The following is a 20,122-nucleotide window of genomic DNA, read 5'->3' as shown; positions in this document are numbered from 1 at the left end:
AGTAAACTACAGTAATTGAAGGAAACTACAGTAATCTGAAGGAAACTACAGTAATCTGAAGGAAACTACAGTAATCTGAAGTAAACTACAGTAATTGAAGGAAACTACAGTAATCTGAAGTAAACTACATTAATCTAAAGGAAACTACAGTAATCTGAAGTAAACTACAGTAATTGAAGGAAACTACAGTAATCTGAAGTAAACTACATTAATCTAAAGGAAACTACAGTAATCTGAAGGCTGATTGTGTTTCTGTGGTTTGATCTGTTTATTCAATAAATATAGGCTTTCCTTTATTAAATGATCAGATTTGACTGATCTGAAGTCTGGATGTTGATTCATGCACACATTATATATCAACTATCCACACACACCGGATGTTTTCCACACTTAAACTCTGTCATTTCTGTCACTTCTGTTAATGAGCAAATCTGCAGAATGATACAATCCTGGGAAGACGTTACAGTAACATCCCATTAACGTTACAGTTGTTACAGTAGCCTATTCATCTTTGTTAATGTTAGTTAATACAAATACAGTTGTTCATTGTAAGTTCACGTCAGCTCAGGTCCATTAAATAATATTAACAGATATAAAATTAATGTTAAAATTAACAGTGAGATTAATAAATGCTGTAGAAGTGTTGCTCAGTTGATGATAACTAAAACAGTTCACTAATGTTAACCAATCAGACCTTATCATGACTATTGCTTTACATCTAGTACTCTATTAAGAGCTGAAAATATGACTGAATTAGCCATGTTATAAACAAACACGCGAGGGTTTGACAGAAAGGTTGACAGCTGAATCTAATCGATGAGTAGTTTCACTGCGAGATCTGTTCATATTTTCACTGCTTTGCTGAATTATGCTTCTTTATGAAGTCGGAAAAGTACTTTATCTGCATGACAAAGTGATACTATAGAGTAAATCTCAACTCCTTGATTGTTTATATCATCACAAAATGTATGTATATTATCATCAAAAATTAACATCATGATTTTCTATAGAAGCCGCTTTGAAACTGTGTATTTGATACCGTGGCCATACAACATCTCACTGAAAGCTCATTTCTTCAGATATCAACTTCAAATTTGGAAACACAACACAAATTTTAAAAAATATAATTTTTTTGGAAAATATACGTTTCATATAAAATGTGAAAATAGCATTTTTCATAATAATAAACTTAAACTTCTATAACTTTTTTCACTTAAGCAATGATCTGCCAAGTGTCATCTTTCTTCAGTCGGTGAGCCAAAGATTCAATATTTACCAGTTTAATTCCCTTTTCAGGTCTATGTTCAAAAAGTGGTAATAAATGGATCATAACTATTTAATAAATATAGTTGAGTAGCATAAAGTTCCCTAAAAATACAAAATATTAAATAAAGAATCATTATCGAACTATAATATATTACATTAATTTCACTGAGAGCCACACAAGGAACACCAGAGGGTTAAACTGTAATGTTTTCATATATTTCTTTGTTTTACAGTCATCATGAGAATGACACTTGATTGGGAGCTTAACTGTCATAAAATACAATGTTAAGATGAAAAAAACAAAACTTTTTCACTTGACTTTAGAAAGTGATTACATTAGGTTTACATAAGCCTTAAACCTCACTTTATCTGTGACGTTGTTCTAGAACTTACGGAAGCTCGTGTCCGTCACGGAATAAAAAATTGCATCTATCTCACAATTTGACTTTTTCTCTCACAATTGCAAAGTTTATATCTCACAATTCTGAATGATTGAGAAATAAGGGTTAGAATTGTGAGATAAAAAGATGTATTTATATGATTTGCGCAGGAGAAACAAAGCTTCTACGGGGAAAGTAAAGCTCAACACTGGCTGTAGTTCCTCAACTAACCACATGATGTCAGTACAAACACACAGTTGCTCCTGAACTCCATCAATCACGTGTCTCTGAAGATGTGGAGGTCTTCAAACCTATGCTTCAAACCCTGAACCTTGAGAAATCAACACTGGGTCACGTGTTCTCCTCACAGACACTGAAGCCTGTTGCTTTTAGTTTTGTGAGTTGTTGTATGCAATGCTGTGATATTAAAACTGCGTTCTTGTCATTTGCATTGATAGTTTGACTTCCGGAAGAGTGAAACACTGTGACACTTTCAGGACCCTGAGAATCTGTCAGATTCTGCTCAGCCAATCACACGAGTTTGGGGGCGGGGCTATCTGTTTGACTGACCAATGACACGGCAGTAGGATTATTTTTATAAATAATTTTTGTTAGTCATTATTGTTTGATGACATCACCATTACTGGAGAAGAAGCAAAATTATATGAAAAATGCATCAAAATGAAGTGAGTTTGTGCTTTAAACAGTAACAAATATCTTATTATATTTTCCCTTTGGATAAAGTTTATTTTTCTGACTCCATTGGCAGATATTGGTCTTGTTTTAAGCACAAACTCACTTCTGAAAGAATTCAAACTCAACAAAAAACATTTGACAGTGTTTTCAGTGCCAGAACACAATAAGACTCTTACAGTTTCCATATCACATTATGTAACACTCAATTATATAACACTCATCTATTTATAAATACATTTAAATGATATTTAAAGTGTTCATTTCATGCAACATTTTATTATAATTCATTTTCCCCTGAAGGTCCATTTATAATGTTAGCTGTTTTGCATTAAAAACGATAATTTTTTAATTTTTCATGAGCATTTTGAATACATTTGTGTAGTCTGTTTTCACTGCACATCAAATGCTTTTATCTTCCAGATGAAGGTAAAGATGTGAATGTGAACCTGGTCTCTTCTTCTTCCAGATCTTTCTGTGTGACTCTGGGCTGATTTCTCTGATCGTTTAGCAGATGCTGGACTCTAAAACACACATTAACACACACACACACACACACACACACACACACACACACACACACACACATGAAGAACGGGCCTCAGAAACACCAAGAATACAGCCGTACATAATCTCCACAAATATAAACATTCTTACATCAAATATATATTCAAATGCATCAGAAATGAAGTGACTTCATGCTTCTTTGTGTGAAATGATTAATAAATGCTATAACAGTATATAAATAATATTAATTAATAAATCAAATTGAATCCTTATACCAAATTAAAACTGGGAACAATTCTGATGTAAAATAAAAGAAGAAATCTTATTTCTCACGACTAATCAAATGTCAGATGTCTAATAATCCTGGCATTGTACATTACAGATATTGACGGACTGCTTTTGTAAAAAAAAAGAAGCATATTTTATGTAAATGATGTGTCGTTGATCATGTGACTCTTTCAGATGTTCTTCAGAACATGATCTGCAGGTTTTGTTCCCATTTCACTCAAACTGCAATACTCTCAATATAAATTGTAGTGATAGATTGATATGAATATACAGTTGTGTTCCCAGACACAGACCTGTATGAAGTTTAATAAGCAGCAGAATCTAATAAAGCATCTGCAGTTTCTCGTTCTAATAAAATCAGGGCTGTGAAACAAACGGTGGTGCGCTGAACCCTCACTGCAAAACATGCTCTTCTTACTCAGTATTTCTGTCTTGTTTCCAGTCCAAATATCAAACATTTCTTAAATCAAGAAGCATTTACTAGATGAGTAAAATGCCATAAGATATTATGTCTTGTTTTCTGGGGAAATAAATCAATATTAAGTGAGTTGTTGCTTAAAACAAGCAAAATGATCAGCCAATGGGGTGAGAAAAATAATCTTGTTTCTGTTTGGATTAGGATTATTTTTCTTGTTTCTGATTGGATTAGGATTATTTTTCTTAGCCCATAGCCAGACATGGGAGGATTAAAGGAAAAGGAAAGTTTTTGTAAGAGTTTAGTGACAGCTGGTTTCAGTGCGCGTGCTTTAGGTGTGTGCGCTCGGCTGCGTCTCACAGTTCGGAAGCGGTCGAAAAGACAATAAACAAGTGTACGTTGTCAGTACCTGCTTCTGGTGTGTGTCAGTACCTGCTTCTGGTGTGTGTCAGTACCTGCTTCTGGTGTGTGTCAGTACCTGCTTCAGGTGTGTGTCAGTACCTGCTTCTGGTGTGTGTCAGTACCTGCTTCAGGTGTGTGTCAGTACCTGCTTCTGGTGTGTGTCAGTGCCTGCTTCAGGTGTGTGTCAGTACCTGCTTCTGGTGTGTGTCAGTACCTGCTTCAGGTGTGTGTGTCAGTACCTGCTTCAGGTGTGTGTCAGTGCCTGCTTCAGGTGTGTGTCAGTACCTGCTTCTGGTGTGTGTCAGTGCCTGCTTCAGGTGTGTGTCAGTGCCTGCTTCAGGTGTGTGTCAGTACCTGCTTCAGGTGTGTGTCAGTACCTGCTTCAGGTGTGTGTGTCAGTACCTGCTTCAGGTGTGTGTCAGTGCCTGCTTCAGGTGTGTGTGTCAGTGCCTGCTTCAGGTGTGTGTCAGTGCCTGCTTCAGGTGTGTGTGTCAGTACCTGCTTCTGGTGTGTGTCAGTACCTGCTTCAGGTGTGTGTGTCAGTGCCTGCTTCAGGTGTGTGTCAGTGCCTGCTTCAGGTGTGTGTGTCAGTACCTGCTTCTGGTGTGTGTCAGTGCCTGCTTCAGGTGTGTGTCAGTGCCTGCTTCAGGTGTGTGTCAGTACCTGCTTCTGGTGTGTGTCAGTACCTGCTTCTGGTGTGTGTCAGTACCTGCTTCAGGTGTGTGTCAGTGCCTGCTTCTGGTGTGTGTCAGTGCCTGCTTCAGGTGTGTGTGTCAGTACCTGCTTCTGGTGTGTGTCAGTACCTGCTTCAGGTGTGTGTCAGTACCTGCTTCTGGTGTGTGTCAGTACCTGCTTCAGGTGTGTGTCAGTACCTGCTTCTGGTGTGTGTCAGTGCCTGCTTCAGGTGTGTGTCAGTACCTGCTTCTGGTGTGTGTCAGTACCTGCTTCAGGTGTGTGTGTCAGTACCTGCTTCAGGTGTGTGTCAGTGCCTGCTTCAGGTGTGTGTCAGTACCTGCTTCTGGTGTGTGTCAGTGCCTGCTTCAGGTGTGTGTCAGTGCCTGCTTCAGGTGTGTGTCAGTACCTGCTTCAGGTGTGTGTGTCAGTGCCTGCTTCAGGTGTGTGTCAGTGCCTGCTTCACGTGTGTGTGTCAGTACCTGCTTCTGGTGTGTGTCAGTGCCTGCTTCAGGTGTGTGTCAGTGCCTGCTTCAGGTGTGTGTCAGTACCTGCTTCTGGTGTGTGTCAGTACCTGCTTCTGGTGTGTGTCAGTACCTGCTTCAGGTGTGTGTCAGTACCTGCTTCAGGTGTGTGTCAGTACCTGCTTCAGGTGTGTGTCAGTGCCTGCTTCTGGTGTGTGTCAGTGCCTGCTTCAGGTGTGTGTGTCAGTACCTGCTTCTGGTGTGTGTCAGTACCTGCTTCAGGTGTGTGTCAGTACCTGCTTCTGGTGTGTGTCAGTACCTGCTTCAGGTGTGTGTCAGTACCTGCTTCTGGTGTGTGTCAGTGCCTGCTTCAGGTGTGTGTCAGTACCTGCTTCTGGTGTGTGTCAGTACCTGCTTCAGGTGTGTGTGTCAGTACCTGCTTCAGGTGTGTGTCAGTGCCTGCTTCAGGTGTGTGTCAGTACCTGCTTCTGGTGTGTGTCAGTGCCTGCTTCAGGTGTGTGTCAGTGCCTGCTTCAGGTGTGTGTCAGTACCTGCTTCAGGTGTGTGTCAGTACCTGCTTCAGGTGTGTGTGTCAGTACCTGCTTCAGGTGTGTGTCAGTGCCTGCTTCAGGTGTGTGTGTCAGTACCTGCTTCTGGTGTGTGTCAGTGCCTGCTTCAGGTGTGTGTCAGTACCTGCTTCTGGTGTGTGTCAGTACCTGCTTCTGGTGTGTGTCAGTACCTGCTTCAGGTGTGTGTCAGTACCTGCTTCAGGTGTGTGTCAGTACCTGCTTCAGGTGTGTGTCAGTACCTGCTTCTGGTGTGTGTCAGTGCCTGCTTCAGGTGTGTGTCAGTACCTGCTTCTGGTGTGTGTCAGTACCTGCTTCTGGTGTGTGTCAGTACCTGCTTCAGGTGTGTGTCAGTACCTGCTTCTGGTGTGTGTCAGTACCTGCTTCAGGTGTGTGTCAGTACCTGCTTCTGGTGTGTGTCAGTGCCTGCTTCAGGTGTGTGTCAGTACCTGCTTCTGGTGTGTGTCAGTATCTGCTTCAGGTGTGTGTGTCAGTACCTGCTTCAGGTGTGTGTCAGTGCCTGCTTCAGGTGTGTGTCAGTACCTGCTTCTGGTGTGTGTCAGTGCCTGCTTCAGGTGTGTGTCAGTGCCTGCTTCAGGTGTGTGTCAGTACCTGCTTCAGGTGTGTGTCAGTGCCTGCTTCAGGTGTGTGTCAGTACCTGCTTCAGGTGTGTGTGTCAGTACCTGCTTCAGGTGTGTGTCAGTGCCTGCTTCAGGTGTGTGTGTCAGTACCTGCTTCAGGTGTGTGTCAGTGCCTGCTTCAGGTGTGTGTGTCAGTACCTGCTTCTGGTGTGTGTCAGTGCCTGCTTCAGGTGTGTGTCAGTGCCTGCTTCAGGTGTGTGTCAGTACCTGCTTCTGGTGTGTGTCAGTACCTGCTTCTGGTGTGTGTCAGTACCTGCTTCAGGTGTGTGTCAGTACCTGCTTCAGGTGTGTGTCAGTACCTGCTTCAGGTGTGTGTCAGTACCTGCTTCTGGTGTGTGTCAGTGCCTGCTTCAGGTGTGTGTCAGTACCTGCTTCTGGTGTGTGTCAGTACCTGCTTCAGGTGTGTGTCAGTACCTGCTTCAGGTGTGTGTCAGTACCTGCTTCAGGTGTGTGTCAGTACCTGCTTCTGGTGTGTGTCAGTACCTGCTTCTGGTGTGTGTCAGTACCTGCTTCTGGTGTGTGTCAGTACCTGCTTCTGGTGTGTGTCAGTACCTGCTTCAGGTGTGTGTCAGTGCCTGCTTCAGGTGTGTGTCAGTGCCTGCTTCTGGTGTGTGCCAGTACCTGCTTCAGGTGTGTGTCAGTGCCTGCTTCTGGTGTGTGTCAGTGCCTGCTTCAGGTGTGTGTCACTACCTGCTTCTGGTGTGTGCCAGTACCTGCTTCTGGTGTGTGTCAGTACCTGCTTCAGGTGTGTGTCAGTGCCTGCTTCTGGTGTGTGTCAGTGCCTGCTTCAGGTGTGTGTCACTACCTGCTTCTGGTGTGTGCCAGTACCTGCTTCAGGTGTGTGTCAGTGCCTGCTTCTGGTGTGTGTCAGTACCTGCTTCAGGTGTGTGTCAGTACCTGCTTCTGGTGTGTGTCAGTACCTGCTTCAGGTGTGTGTCAGTACCTGCTTCTGGTGTGTGTCAGTACCTGCTTCAGGTGTGTGTCAGTACCTGCTTCAGGTGTGTGTCAGTACCTGCTTCTGGTGTGTGTCAGTACCTGCTTCAGGTGTGTGTCAGTGCCTGCTTCTGGTGTGTGTCAGTACCTGCTTCAGGTGTGTGTCAGTGCCTGCTTCTGGTGTGTGTCAGTACCTGCTTCAGGTGTGTGTCAGTGCCTGCTTCAGGTGTGTGTCAGTACCTGCTTCAGGTGTGTGTCAGTGCCTGCTTCAGGTGTGTGTCAGTACCTGCTTCTGGTGTGTGTCAGTACCTGCTTCAGGTGTGTGTCAGTGCCTGCTTCTGGTGTGTGTCAGTACCTGCTTCAGGTGTGTGTCAGTGCCTGCTTCAGGTGTGTGTCAGTACCTGCTTCAGGTGTGTGTCAGTACCTGCTTCTGGTGTGTGTCAGTGCCTGCTTCTGGTGTGTGTCAGTACCTGCTTCAGGTGTGTGTCAGTGCCTGCTTCTGGTGTGTGTCAGTACCTGCTTCTGGTGTGTGTCAGTACCTGCTTCAGGTGTGTGTCAGTGCCTGCTTCAGGTGTGTGTCAGTACCTGCTTCAGGTGTGTGTCAGTACCTGCTTCTGGTGTGTGTCAGTGCCTGCTTCAGGTGTGTGTCAGTACCTGCTTCTGGTGTGTGTCAGTGCCTGCTTCTGGTGTGTGTCAGTGCCTGCTTCAGGTGTGTGTCAGTGCCTGCTTCAGGTGTGTGTCAGTGCCTGCTTCAGGTGTGTGTCAGTACCTGCTTCTGGTGTGTGTCAGTGCCTGCTTCTGGTGTGTGTCAGTACCTGCTTCAGGTGTGTGTCAGTACCTGCTTCAGGTGTGTGTCAGTGCCTGCTTCTGGTGTGTGTCAGTACCTGCTTCAGGTGTGTGTCAGTACCTGCTTCTGGTGTGTGTCAGTACCTGCTTCAGGTGTGTGTCAGTGCCTGCTTCTGGTGTGTGTCAGTACCTGCTTCAGGTGTGTGTCAGTGCCTGCTTCAGGTGTGTGTCAGTGCCTGCTTCTGGTGTGTGTCAGTGCCTGCTTCAGGTGTGTGTCAGTACCTGCTTCTGGTGTGTGTCAGTGCCTGCTTCTGGTGTGTGTCAGTACCTGCTTCAGGTGTGTGTCAGTACCTGCTTCTGGTGTGTGTCAGTACCTGCTTCAGGTGTGTGTCAGTGCCTGCTTCTGGTGTGTGTCAGTACCTGCTTCAGGTGTGTGTCAGTGCCTGCTTCAGGTGTGTGTCAGTGCCTGCTTCAGGTGTGTGTCAGTACCTGCTTCAGGTGTGTGTCAGTACCTGCTTCAGGTGTGTGTCAGTGCCTGCTTCTGGTGTGTGTCAGTGCCTGCTTCTGGTGTGTGTCAGTGCCTGCTTCTGGTGTGTGTCAGTACCTGCTTCTGGTGTGTGCCAGTACCTGCTTCTGGTGTGTGTCAGTACCTGCTTCAGGTGTGTGTCAGTACCTGCTTCAGGTGTGTGTCAGTACCTGCTTCTGGTGTGTGTCAGTACCTGCTTCTGGTGTGTGTCAGTACCTGCTTCTGGTGTGTGTCAGTACCTGCTTCTGGTGTGTGTCAGTACCTGCTTCTGGTGTGTGTCAGTACCTGCTTCAGGTGTGTGTCAGTGCCTGCTTCAGGTGTGTGTCAGTGCCTGCTTCTGGTGTGTGCCAGTACCTGCTTCAGGTGTGTGTCAGTGCCTGCTTCTGGTGTGTGTCAGTGCCTGCTTCAGGTGTGTGTCACTACCTGCTTCTGGTGTGTGCCAGTACCTGCTTCTGGTGTGTGTCAGTACCTGCTTCAGGTGTGTGTCAGTGCCTGCTTCTGGTGTGTGTCAGTGCCTGCTTCAGGTGTGTGTCACTACCTGCTTCTGGTGTGTGCCAGTACCTGCTTCAGGTGTGTGTCAGTGCCTGCTTCTGGTGTGTGTCAGTACCTGCTTCAGGTGTGTGTCAGTACCTGCTTCTGGTGTGTGTCAGTACCTGCTTCAGGTGTGTGTCAGTACCTGCTTCTGGTGTGTGTCAGTACCTGCTTCAGGTGTGTGTCAGTACCTGCTTCAGGTGTGTGTCAGTACCTGCTTCTGGTGTGTGTCAGTACCTGCTTCAGGTGTGTGTCAGTGCCTGCTTCTGGTGTGTGTCAGTACCTGCTTCAGGTGTGTGTCAGTGCCTGCTTCTGGTGTGTGTCAGTACCTGCTTCAGGTGTGTGTCAGTGCCTGCTTCAGGTGTGTGTCAGTACCTGCTTCAGGTGTGTGTCAGTGCCTGCTTCAGGTGTGTGTCAGTACCTGCTTCTGGTGTGTGTCAGTACCTGCTTCAGGTGTGTGTCAGTGCCTGCTTCTGGTGTGTGTCAGTACCTGCTTCAGGTGTGTGTCAGTGCCTGCTTCAGGTGTGTGTCAGTACCTGCTTCAGGTGTGTGTCAGTACCTGCTTCTGGTGTGTGTCAGTGCCTGCTTCTGGTGTGTGTCAGTACCTGCTTCAGGTGTGTGTCAGTGCCTGCTTCTGGTGTGTGTCAGTACCTGCTTCTGGTGTGTGTCAGTACCTGCTTCAGGTGTGTGTCAGTGCCTGCTTCAGGTGTGTGTCAGTACCTGCTTCAGGTGTGTGTCAGTACCTGCTTCTGGTGTGTGTCAGTGCCTGCTTCAGGTGTGTGTCAGTACCTGCTTCTGGTGTGTGTCAGTGCCTGCTTCTGGTGTGTGTCAGTGCCTGCTTCAGGTGTGTGTCAGTGCCTGCTTCAGGTGTGTGTCAGTGCCTGCTTCAGGTGTGTGTCAGTACCTGCTTCTGGTGTGTGTCAGTGCCTGCTTCTGGTGTGTGTCAGTACCTGCTTCAGGTGTGTGTCAGTACCTGCTTCAGGTGTGTGTCAGTGCCTGCTTCTGGTGTGTGTCAGTACCTGCTTCAGGTGTGTGTCAGTACCTGCTTCTGGTGTGTGTCAGTACCTGCTTCAGGTGTGTGTCAGTGCCTGCTTCTGGTGTGTGTCAGTACCTGCTTCAGGTGTGTGTCAGTGCCTGCTTCAGGTGTGTGTCAGTGCCTGCTTCTGGTGTGTGTCAGTGCCTGCTTCAGGTGTGTGTCAGTACCTGCTTCTGGTGTGTGTCAGTGCCTGCTTCTGGTGTGTGTCAGTACCTGCTTCAGGTGTGTGTCAGTACCTGCTTCTGGTGTGTGTCAGTACCTGCTTCAGGTGTGTGTCAGTGCCTGCTTCTGGTGTGTGTCAGTACCTGCTTCAGGTGTGTGTCAGTGCCTGCTTCAGGTGTGTGTCAGTGCAGGTGTGTGTCAGTACCTGCTTCAGGTGTGTGTCAGTACCTGCTTCAGGTGTGTGTCAGTACCTGCTTCTGGTGTGTGTCAGTGCCTGCTTCTGGTGTGTGTCAGTGCCTGCTTCTGGTGTGTGTCAGTGCCTGCTTCTGGTGTGTGCCAGTACCTGCTTCTGGTGTGTGTCAGTACCTGCTTCAGGTGTGTGTCAGTACCTGCTTCAGGTGTGTGTCAGTACCTGCTTCTGGTGTGTGTCAGTACCTGCTTCAGGTGTGTGTCAGTACCTGCTTCAGGTGTGTGTCAGTACCTGCTTCTGGTGTGTGTCAGTACCTGCTTCTGGTGTGTGTCAGTACCTGCTTCAGGTGTGTGTCAGTACCTGCTTCTGGTGTGTGTCAGTACCTGCTTCTGGTGTGTGTCAGTACCTGCTTCAGGTGTGTGTCAGTGCCTGCTTCTGGTGTGTGTCAGTACCTGCTTCAGGTGTGTGTCAGTACCTGCTTCAGGTGTGTGTCAGTGCCTGCTTCAGGTGTGTGTCAGTACCTGCTTCAGGTGTGTGTCAGTGCCTGCTTCTGGTGTGTGTCAGTACCTGCTTCAGGTGTGTGTCAGTACCTGCTTCAGGTGTGTGTCAGTGCCTGCTTCAGGTGTGTGTCAGTGCCTGCTTCTGGTGTGTGTCAGTACCTGCTTCTGATGTGTGTCAGTGCCTGCTTCTGGTGTGTGTCAGTACCTGCTTCTGGTGTGTGTCAGTACCTGCTTCTGGTGTGTGTCAGTACCTGCTTCAGGTGTGTGTCAGTACCTGCTTCAGGTGTGTGTCAGTACCTGCTTCTGGTGTGTGTCAGTGCCTGCTTCAGGTGTGTGTCAGTACCTGCTTCAGGTGTGTGTCAGTGCCTGCTTCTGGTGTGTGTCAGTACCTGCTTCAGGTGTGTGTCAGTACCTGCTTCTGGTGTGTGTCAGTACCTGCTTCAGGTGTGTGTCAGTACCTGCTTCTGGTGTGTGTCAGTACCTGCTTCAGGTGTGTGTCAGTGCCTGCTTCTGGTGTGTGTCAGTACCTGCTTCAGGTGTGTGTCAGTGCCTGCTTCAGGTGTGTGTCAGTGCCTGCTTCTGGTGTGTGTCAGTACCTGCTTCAGGTGTGTGTCAGTACCTGCTTCTGGTGTGTGTCAGTACCTGCTTCTGGTGTGTGTCAGTGCCTGCTTCTGGTGTGTGTCAGTACCTGCTTCAGGTGTGTGTCAGTACCTGCTTCTGGTGTGTGTCAGTGCCTGCTTCTGGTGTGTGTCAGTACCTGCTTCAGGTGTGTGTCAGTACCTGCTTCTGGTGTGTGTCAGTACCTGCTTCTGGTGTGTGTCAGTGCCTGCTTCTGGTGTGTGTCAGTACCTGCTTCAGGTGTGTGTCAGTACCTGCTTCAGGTGTGTGTCAGTACCTGCTTCAGGTGTGTGTCAGTACCTGCTTCTGGTGTGTGTCAGTACCTGCTTCAGGTGTGTGTGTGTCAGTGCCTGCTTCTGGTGTGTGTCAGTACCTGCTTCAGGTGTGTGTGTGTCAGTACCTGCTTCTGGTGTGTGTGTGTAATTCATTCCTCTCCATCAGGATGATCCTGTGCCGAAGCTCCTGGAAGTTCTGGATATCGGGATCGTCCTCCTCACACACGTCCAGACTAGAGAAACACAGCTTGTCCACCTCTGATTCTGAACACACACACACACACACACACACACACACACACACACACACACACACACACACACACACACACACACACACACACACACACACACACACACACACACGAGACGAGATTATAATCAAACATGAGCATCGAGGTCACGCTCAGCTTACTTTTAACATGAAAACTTCATTTATTAGTGGTTTTTGTTATGTCACTCATCAGTATTACACTAGAATCTTCTTCTGCCTCAGTGTTTCTGTCTGGTTTTCCAGCACAAATATCAAAACATTCTTAAATCAGATGCAAATATCTAATTACTAGTGCTTTGATCACTAAATGACTTCTCACACTTAAAACTCTTAATATTTTTCAACGTTTCAAATGGTTTCAATCCAGTGTTGTTAATGTTAACTAAAACTGACACTATAATAAAGTTTTTTATTTTTTTTTACAAAATACACAATTTTTGAATAATTAAGATGTTTTAATATTAGTCTCTTAATTATGAGATGAAAAGTCAAAATGATGACAACATTATGAGATTAAAGTCAATTATGAGATAAACTGAAATTGAGATAAAAATGTTAAATTATGACATACTAAATTGAAATAATGAGATTTAAAGTCAAAATTATGACACAATCAAAATTATTACAAAATGTTGAAATTACAACAGTCAGAATTATGAGATAAAAAGTTGAAATTATGATAAAATGTCGAAATTATGACATACTAAATCAAAATTATGAGATAAAGTCAAAATTATGACATTATAAATAAACGTTATGACTGAACGTTTTTTAATTGATATACTAAAATAAAGGTATGAGATTAAAACCGATAAGTAAATTGTTTTAGTTAGTGGAATTGGAGAGAGGACCAGAGAGGAAAATCATGTAATAAACTTCAGTTTTTAGGCCAGTGTTCCTGCTGATCGTTTGATTTTCATCTTCAGCCTCATTAAGATCTCAGCATAAGTTCCCCATAATAACGCATAATCAGATGAGAGACGAGCTGAACACTCGTTAGTGTAATTAGAGTCAGTCTACACTGCAAAACATGCTCTTCTTACTCAGTATTTTTGTCTTGTTTCCAGTCCAAATATCTAAAGATTCTTAAATCAAGATGCATATACTAGATGAGTAAAATGCCATAAGATATTATGTCTTGTCTTCTGGGGAAATAAATAAAAATTAAGTGAGTTTTTGCATAAAACAAGCAAAATTATCTGCAAATGGGGTGAGAAAAATAATCCTGTTTTTAATCCTGTTTTTGTTTGAATTAAGATTATTTTTCTTACTCCATTGGCAGATAATTTTGCTTGTTTTAAGCACATTTTTATTTATTTCCCAAGAAGACAAGACATAATATCTGATGGCATTTCACTTACCTAAATGCATCTTGAAATTATTATTTTTTTATATTTGGACTGGAAACAAGACTAAAACACTAAGTAAGAAGAGTATTTTTGCAGTGTGTCTACAGGGTTATTGATGGTTTTCGCTGGACTGGAAGCGCCAGAATCTCAGCGTCTCCAAGGGAACAGAGACTCACACCCGTCAGGCAGAACCAGGGCAAGGAGCTATTTTTGAGGCAGGCCATGCTTTTTATCCAAAGCCACAGATGGCAAGCACACACGCACACACACACACACACACACACAGGTGGTTTTCACCTTCACCTAGTTGAGCACATCGCAGGTATTGTAGGATCTTCGGCAGGCCGAGGTCCAGAACGTCTCGAGGAGGGAAAGTGAGCGGGCAGTTCCTCAGACTCAAAGCCTTCAGTGAGATCAGATTCCCTGTAGAAGAAGAGAAGAGTCACGTCACACACACATCTTCATCTTCATCACGCACTGCAAAAAATGCTTTTCTTACTTAGTATTTTTGTCTTGTTTCCAGTCCAAATATAAAAAAAATCTTAATCAAGAAATAAATACAAATGAAGTGAGTTGATGCTTAAAAAAAAGCAAAATGATCTGCCAATCGGGTAAGAAAAATAATCTTAATCCAAACAGAAACAGGATTATTTTTCTCACCTCATTGGTAGACAATTTTGCTTTTTTAAGCAACAACTCACTTCATTTGTATTTATTTCCCCAGAAAACAAGACATAGGGCCCTATTTGAACGATCTGAAACGCAAGTATCAAGCGCGAAACGCAAGTAACTTTGTGGGCGGATCTCACAAATCTAAAATGTGTTGGTCTGAAGTAGCTTCATTACTCATAGGTGTAGTTTGGGCATAACGTGAAATAAACCAATCAGAGCGGCATCTCACATTCCCTTTAAGAGCAGGTGTGCTTGTTCCATGGCGGTTTGCTATTATAACGGCGGATTTGCCAGACGCACGCCAGGAGCGGTTCACAGCCGAGGAGACCGACGTTCTCGCCAGGGCCGTAAAACACAGAGAAGTGACATTGGGGATGGAGAAACACACACAAATTAGCTTCGGTTAAACAGGCGTATGATAATCTGGGTAAATGTGTAAGCTAGATTTATGCCTATTATTTCACATCTTCATGGACACCACAATGATTTCCCTTGTGTGTTAATATTGTTCCTTGTAATAATGTATGGTTTTTATAAAAATGAAAACTGCTGCTTCTGTGTAGATGAGAGAAGCAAAGTGTGTGTGTGTTGTGCACAGGCTACATTATGGCCAAGCATGCGCCCTTAAAATAGCATCTGAACGCACCACTGACTTTAGACGAGGTTTCTCCTGGAATTGTTTTCTGAAACTGCAAAATAGCACAAGGGAACGTTTGCGCCGGAACACGCCTCCTCTTTTCCCTGAACCGCCTCCGGGAGCGCAAGTTCATTCCCTAATTTACCGACGTGCGTCTGTGGAGGGAAAAGTCTGTTGTACGTCGGGTGCAAAATAGGAATGAAACATGCGTCGCTGTACATGTCAATTGCGCTGGGTGCGAGATAGGGCCCATTATATCTTATGGCATTTTACTACTCTATTAAATGGATCTTGATTTAAGAAAATGTTTGATATTTGGACTGGACCAGTGTTTGGGTTTGTCCATATTTGACCCAAAATTGAGTTAAAACAACCCAGCATTTTTTAGAGTGCACCTTGAACCTGTTTCACAGTGTGTGTTCTCGAGCTCCAGACACTGTCGTGTTAATGAACAGCCAGAACACATTAAAAGTTTCTGTTTCCTGTGAGAACGGTGTCGTGTTAGCGGCCCCTGAGTTAATAACTAATGATCTTTACAACGGAAGTGAATCGATCAAAACTAACTTTATCTGGACAATAATTTTATTCCAGAGCTGCTGTAAAGCCTAATCTCTGTTACTGTAATCTCCTGTTATCACTGTAAAGCTGCTGTGAAACATCTATACTGTTAAAGCGCTGTATAAATGAAGGAGACGTGACGTGACGTACCCAGCTCCGGGGGAAGCGCTGTGATCGGGTTTCCCTCCAAGAGGAACGTCTTCAAGCACCTTAAACACAAGAGTTGATCAAACATGCACAAATATCTAATATCTTAAGAATTAATGCCCTAATCTTGATTTAGGAATGTTTAGACATTTGTGCTGGAAAACAAGACAGAAACACTGAGGAAGAAGAGCATTTTTACACTGAAAATGCAATGATTCTGTGATCTAATATTTGTGTCTAAAGCTGTAAAATTGATCACATTGCAAATAAAATGAAGTTTTTCTTCAGTGTTTCTGTCTGTTTTCCAGCACTAATATTTAAACATCCCTAAATCAAGATACATTTACTGGAGAAGAAGCAAAATAACTGAAGATATTAAGTCTTGCTTTCTGAAAAATGTATTAAAATGAAGTGAGTTTGTGCTTAAAACAAGAACAAATATCTGCCAATGGAGTCAACAAGATCATATGGAAACACTTTATTTAAAGGCTTTATGTTTAATGCAGAATACAGATATTCATAATGTACGTTATAATGCAGTATATCTTTTAATAAATAATTGTAACCAAAGTTAAAATGCATTATAATATTTGCAGATTCCTTGTTACATCTGAAATTGGTTGTTTGTCGTGTTTCAATGCTTCACTTTCTAAAGACATGACAGAAGGTATTATAACTGTGGTTATAATTATTCATGAGATCATACAATGCATTATAAGAAGACATAATTAATGCATTAAGTAAAGTGTTACCGATTATTTGTCTGACCTCATTGGAAGATCACTTTTCACAAAACGACTAGTAAGTAATTTTCCTTCTCAAATAAATGTATCTTGAAATAAGATAAACTTTATACTGGAAAATGAGACAAAACAACAGAGGAAGAGGAATGAGACTATGATTTCCTTCATATCGGTGCTCGTTTCTTTCATATCACCCCACTCTCTCTTGTTGCATGATAAAATCATTCACATCATCATCGTTATATTTTTTGTCTTTATGTATTTATTTAACCGTTGCGTCTCGCTCGTGACACGGCGTTCTAAAAGTGCAGCGCTCGAGTTAAAAGAAGTTCAACTTTTAAAAAACGCGTCTCTAGACTTTGTGCTTTTGTTCGTTCTACTGACCTGAATGTAGACCTGACCTGAAAACAGTGGAAAGGGTGAAAAATGCAACGTCTCGAGGAGCGTTTATAAAAGATGAACTTCTTTTAAAGCTGCACTGTGTAACTTTTTCAAAGTTAAAGTCGCCCTGTGGTGAAAATCCAGCTTTTACTGTTGTTTATGTGTCTATGTGGTGTTTTTAATGTGCTTTAAGACAAAGCATGTGTAGATTCATAAGTCGACACCATTGCTGAGTATTTCCTCCTTAAAACTGCAGTGAACCAAAGACAGTCTCAAACACACGCTTTGAAATCGCTGGTGTTTCTGACGTCACAAACTACCTTGTAACCAATCAGATCAACGTGTGATCGTCAACCAGTGGATCTCTGAGCTGAGTGAGTGAGTGGAGGCGGGGTGAATTTGGAGCGGTTCACAGCCGAGGAGACCGACGTTCTCGTCAGGGCCGTAAAACACAGAGAAGTGACATTGGGGATGGAGAAACACACACAGATTAGCTTCGGTTAAACAGGCGTATAATAATGTGGGTAAATGTGTAAGCTAGATTTATGCCTATTTTTCCACATCTTCATGGACACAACAATGATTTCCCTCGTGTGTTAATATTGTTCCTTGTAATAATGTATGGTTTTCTAAAAATGAAAACTGCTGCTTCTGTGTAGATGAGAGAATCAAAGTGTGTGTGTGTTGTGCACACGCTACATTATGGCCAAGCATGCGCCCTTAAAATAGCATCTGAATAACAGAATTGTTTTCTGAAACTGCAAAATAGCACCAGGGAACGTTTGCGCCGGAACACGCCTCCTCTTTTCCCTGAACCGCCTCCGGGAGCGCAAGTTCATTCCCTAATTTACCGGCGTGCGTCTGTGGAGGGAAAAGTCCGCTGTGCGCGGGTGCAGAATAGGAATGAGACATGCGTCGCTGTACAAAGTCAATTGCGCTGGGTGAAAGATAGGGCCCTATATGTTTTATGAGACATATTCATCCGAAGCACAACCAAAACAATGTTCTTCTGCAAAATGCATGCAGTTTTGTGTTTAACCACTAGAGGGACAGAAAGATATAACCTTTTTAACAAGCGCGTGTTTACATTTGAAAACAATGGGAAAGTAGCGCAGTGGAACGGAACTATTTAACACGGACTATCCCTTTAAAACGCTGGTTTGACTCACATGTGCTGTCCGACAGCGGCCGGAAGAGCCGAGATCTGATTATTCCTCACATCCAACCAGAGCAGAGACGGAAAACTGCTGAAGAAGCGCTCCGGGAGCCCGCAGATCTCATTACCCTCCAGATACAGGCTCTACAACACAGAATATCCAACACCATCTCATGAAAATGCAGATCTACAGCACGAATTGTATTTATCGTGCAATTTAAACGCAAAAAAAGAGTTTTTACGTGCATATGATACGCACTAACCCCTTGGGTACACTGCAAAACTGCTTTTCTTACTTAGTATTTTTGTCTTGTTTCCAGTCCAAATATCTAAAAATCCTTAAATCAAGATGCATTTACTAGATGAGTAAACTGCCATGAGATTGTAGGCTACGTCTTGTTTTCAGGGGAGTTAATCAAAATTAAGAGAGTTGTTGCTTAAAACAAGCAAAATGATCTGCCAATCGGGTGAGAAAACTAATGTTAATTCAAACAGAAACAGGATTATTTTTCTCACTCCATTGGCAGATCATTTTGCTTTTTTTAAGCAACAACTCACTTCATTTGTATTTATTTCCCCAGAAAACAAGACATAATATTTATGTATTAATGCATCTTGATGTAAGAATTTTTTTATATTTGGACTGGAAACAAGACAAAAATACTAAGTAAGAAAAGCATTTTTTGCAGTGTAGGATTAGTGGTGTGGAGTAGGTATTACACGCCATAAATTACGTATCATATGCACATGTAAAAACTCTTTTTTGCGTATAAATTGCACGATAAATACAATTCGTGCTTTAGATACGCACTTTCATGAGCTAGAACTGTACCGGAAATGACGTCACGAAGCGATCAGACTGAAGGAGTGCATCGATCCCCTGTGGGACATTTTTCTGGAATATTATTTTCCAAGAGATCGTTTGGAAAAAAGCTTGGCTGCTTCCTTTTCGGTTTTGTACATAGCTAACAAAATTCATAAATTACATTTGAAAATTCTTCATAACATTTATGTTAGCAATTATACTTTATCAAAAATGTATGGATATTGATGAAAATTGCTCATTTTGTTCATTCTACATCTCTTTTTTGAGTGTTACCATTCTAAAAACTTCTGGGAAGACTTAACGTTATCAGAAGTATGATATATAAGATATAGTTCAACAGAATTCTGGTTATAATTGTGAAACAGGCTATGTAGTGGCAAACAATTTTACATCACTGAATAAGAGACAAACAGGTATCAATTGTCTTTAACAATCATTTATTCCCTTGCAAGGAAAGGTCAGCAGTCATACAGTCATTACACAGTGCCTGCAGAGTGTGACCACGAGTGGGGGGGATCCTTCATTCCTCCCCCAAGGTTGTTTTCCCGAGGCTACATCAAGATACATCTTAGCCATAACTAACATATTGTTTAGATTTGTCTATTATACTTAATCATATTACACCCTTGAATGGAGACTCTCTGTCTCGGTCATACATTCAGTCACATTAACTTTTGTCCGGTCATATACAAGGACATACACATACATATATTAATAAGAATATGTATCAACACCACATTAATCTAATTACCATCATATTTCTAAGATTCTATGAATATAATTAAGTGCAAACATAATAGAACATTACATTTCCTCCACAGCTAACATCCAAAGATGTTATTACATATTTTGAATCAATAGATGCTTCTGTTAATTTTATGATGAACCATATGATATTATTTGGTACGTTTTATATTCATAAAAGTAAAATAAATAATTCTAACCCTTTCATTATATTGAGTCTCTCCAATGTAAGTTACTGCTACTAATAACAAAAAATGTAGAGAGACAATCTTATACGCTAAAGAGTTGAAGCTTATTGACATTTGAAATGATATGCTGTCTTTATTTAACGTTAAATACTAATTAATGTTTTATTTGTTTATTTTCTTCATTTCTATTTAAATCAATAGTATTTTATCTATTGCCTGTTGTTTTCCTTTTTCTTTTCTTTCCTTATGTATTGTAAACCTGATTTCCTTTAAGTTACTATCTTTTTGGATGTCTTGTTATAGTTGTTAATGTTTTATGTGTGTATTAATGTTTACAATCACCTGTAGATGCGTCATCTGTAGCACAGAATCTGAGATGTTCTTCAGTCCTCTTCTGCGCATGTGCAGCATCACTGCTCTTTCTGCACAGTCGAGGCTCTCGTCATCATAATCGATCATATTCCTGTGGAAAGGTTATGGTGTAGGCTAATATTTACGTCTGACTGTCGGATGGGATGTTGTGAGTCGTTGCTATGGTGACGGCACATGAAAGCGAAACCACTACGGTGAGCGTCGAAGGACAAACATCCAAACGC

At 43.0% G+C, this 20,122-nt stretch overlaps 1 protein-coding gene across 1 annotated transcript; it reads right to left on the bottom strand.

The window, feature by feature from the left end:
- Nucleotides 1–11,969: 11,969 nt before the first annotated feature.
- On the bottom strand, nucleotides 11,970–17,849 carry LOC311280193 (uncharacterized protein; the record flags this gene model as incomplete). Its single annotated transcript, XM_084392167.1, has 4 exons — nucleotides 11,970–12,115; nucleotides 13,778–13,897; nucleotides 15,492–15,550; nucleotides 17,782–17,849. Coding segments are annotated over 4 exons (393 nt in total), but the record flags the coding sequence as incomplete, so codon positions are not given.
- Between the last annotated feature and the right edge of the window lie 2,273 nt (nucleotides 17,850–20,122).

Source organism: Rutilus rutilus, assembly GCF_951802725.1.
Source record: "Rutilus rutilus genome assembly, chromosome: 20".
NCBI lineage: Eukaryota > Metazoa > Chordata > Actinopteri > Cypriniformes > Leuciscidae > Rutilus > Rutilus rutilus.
Note: the sequence above shows the minus strand (reverse complement) of the source record. Positions and strands in the feature narration are given on the sequence as shown.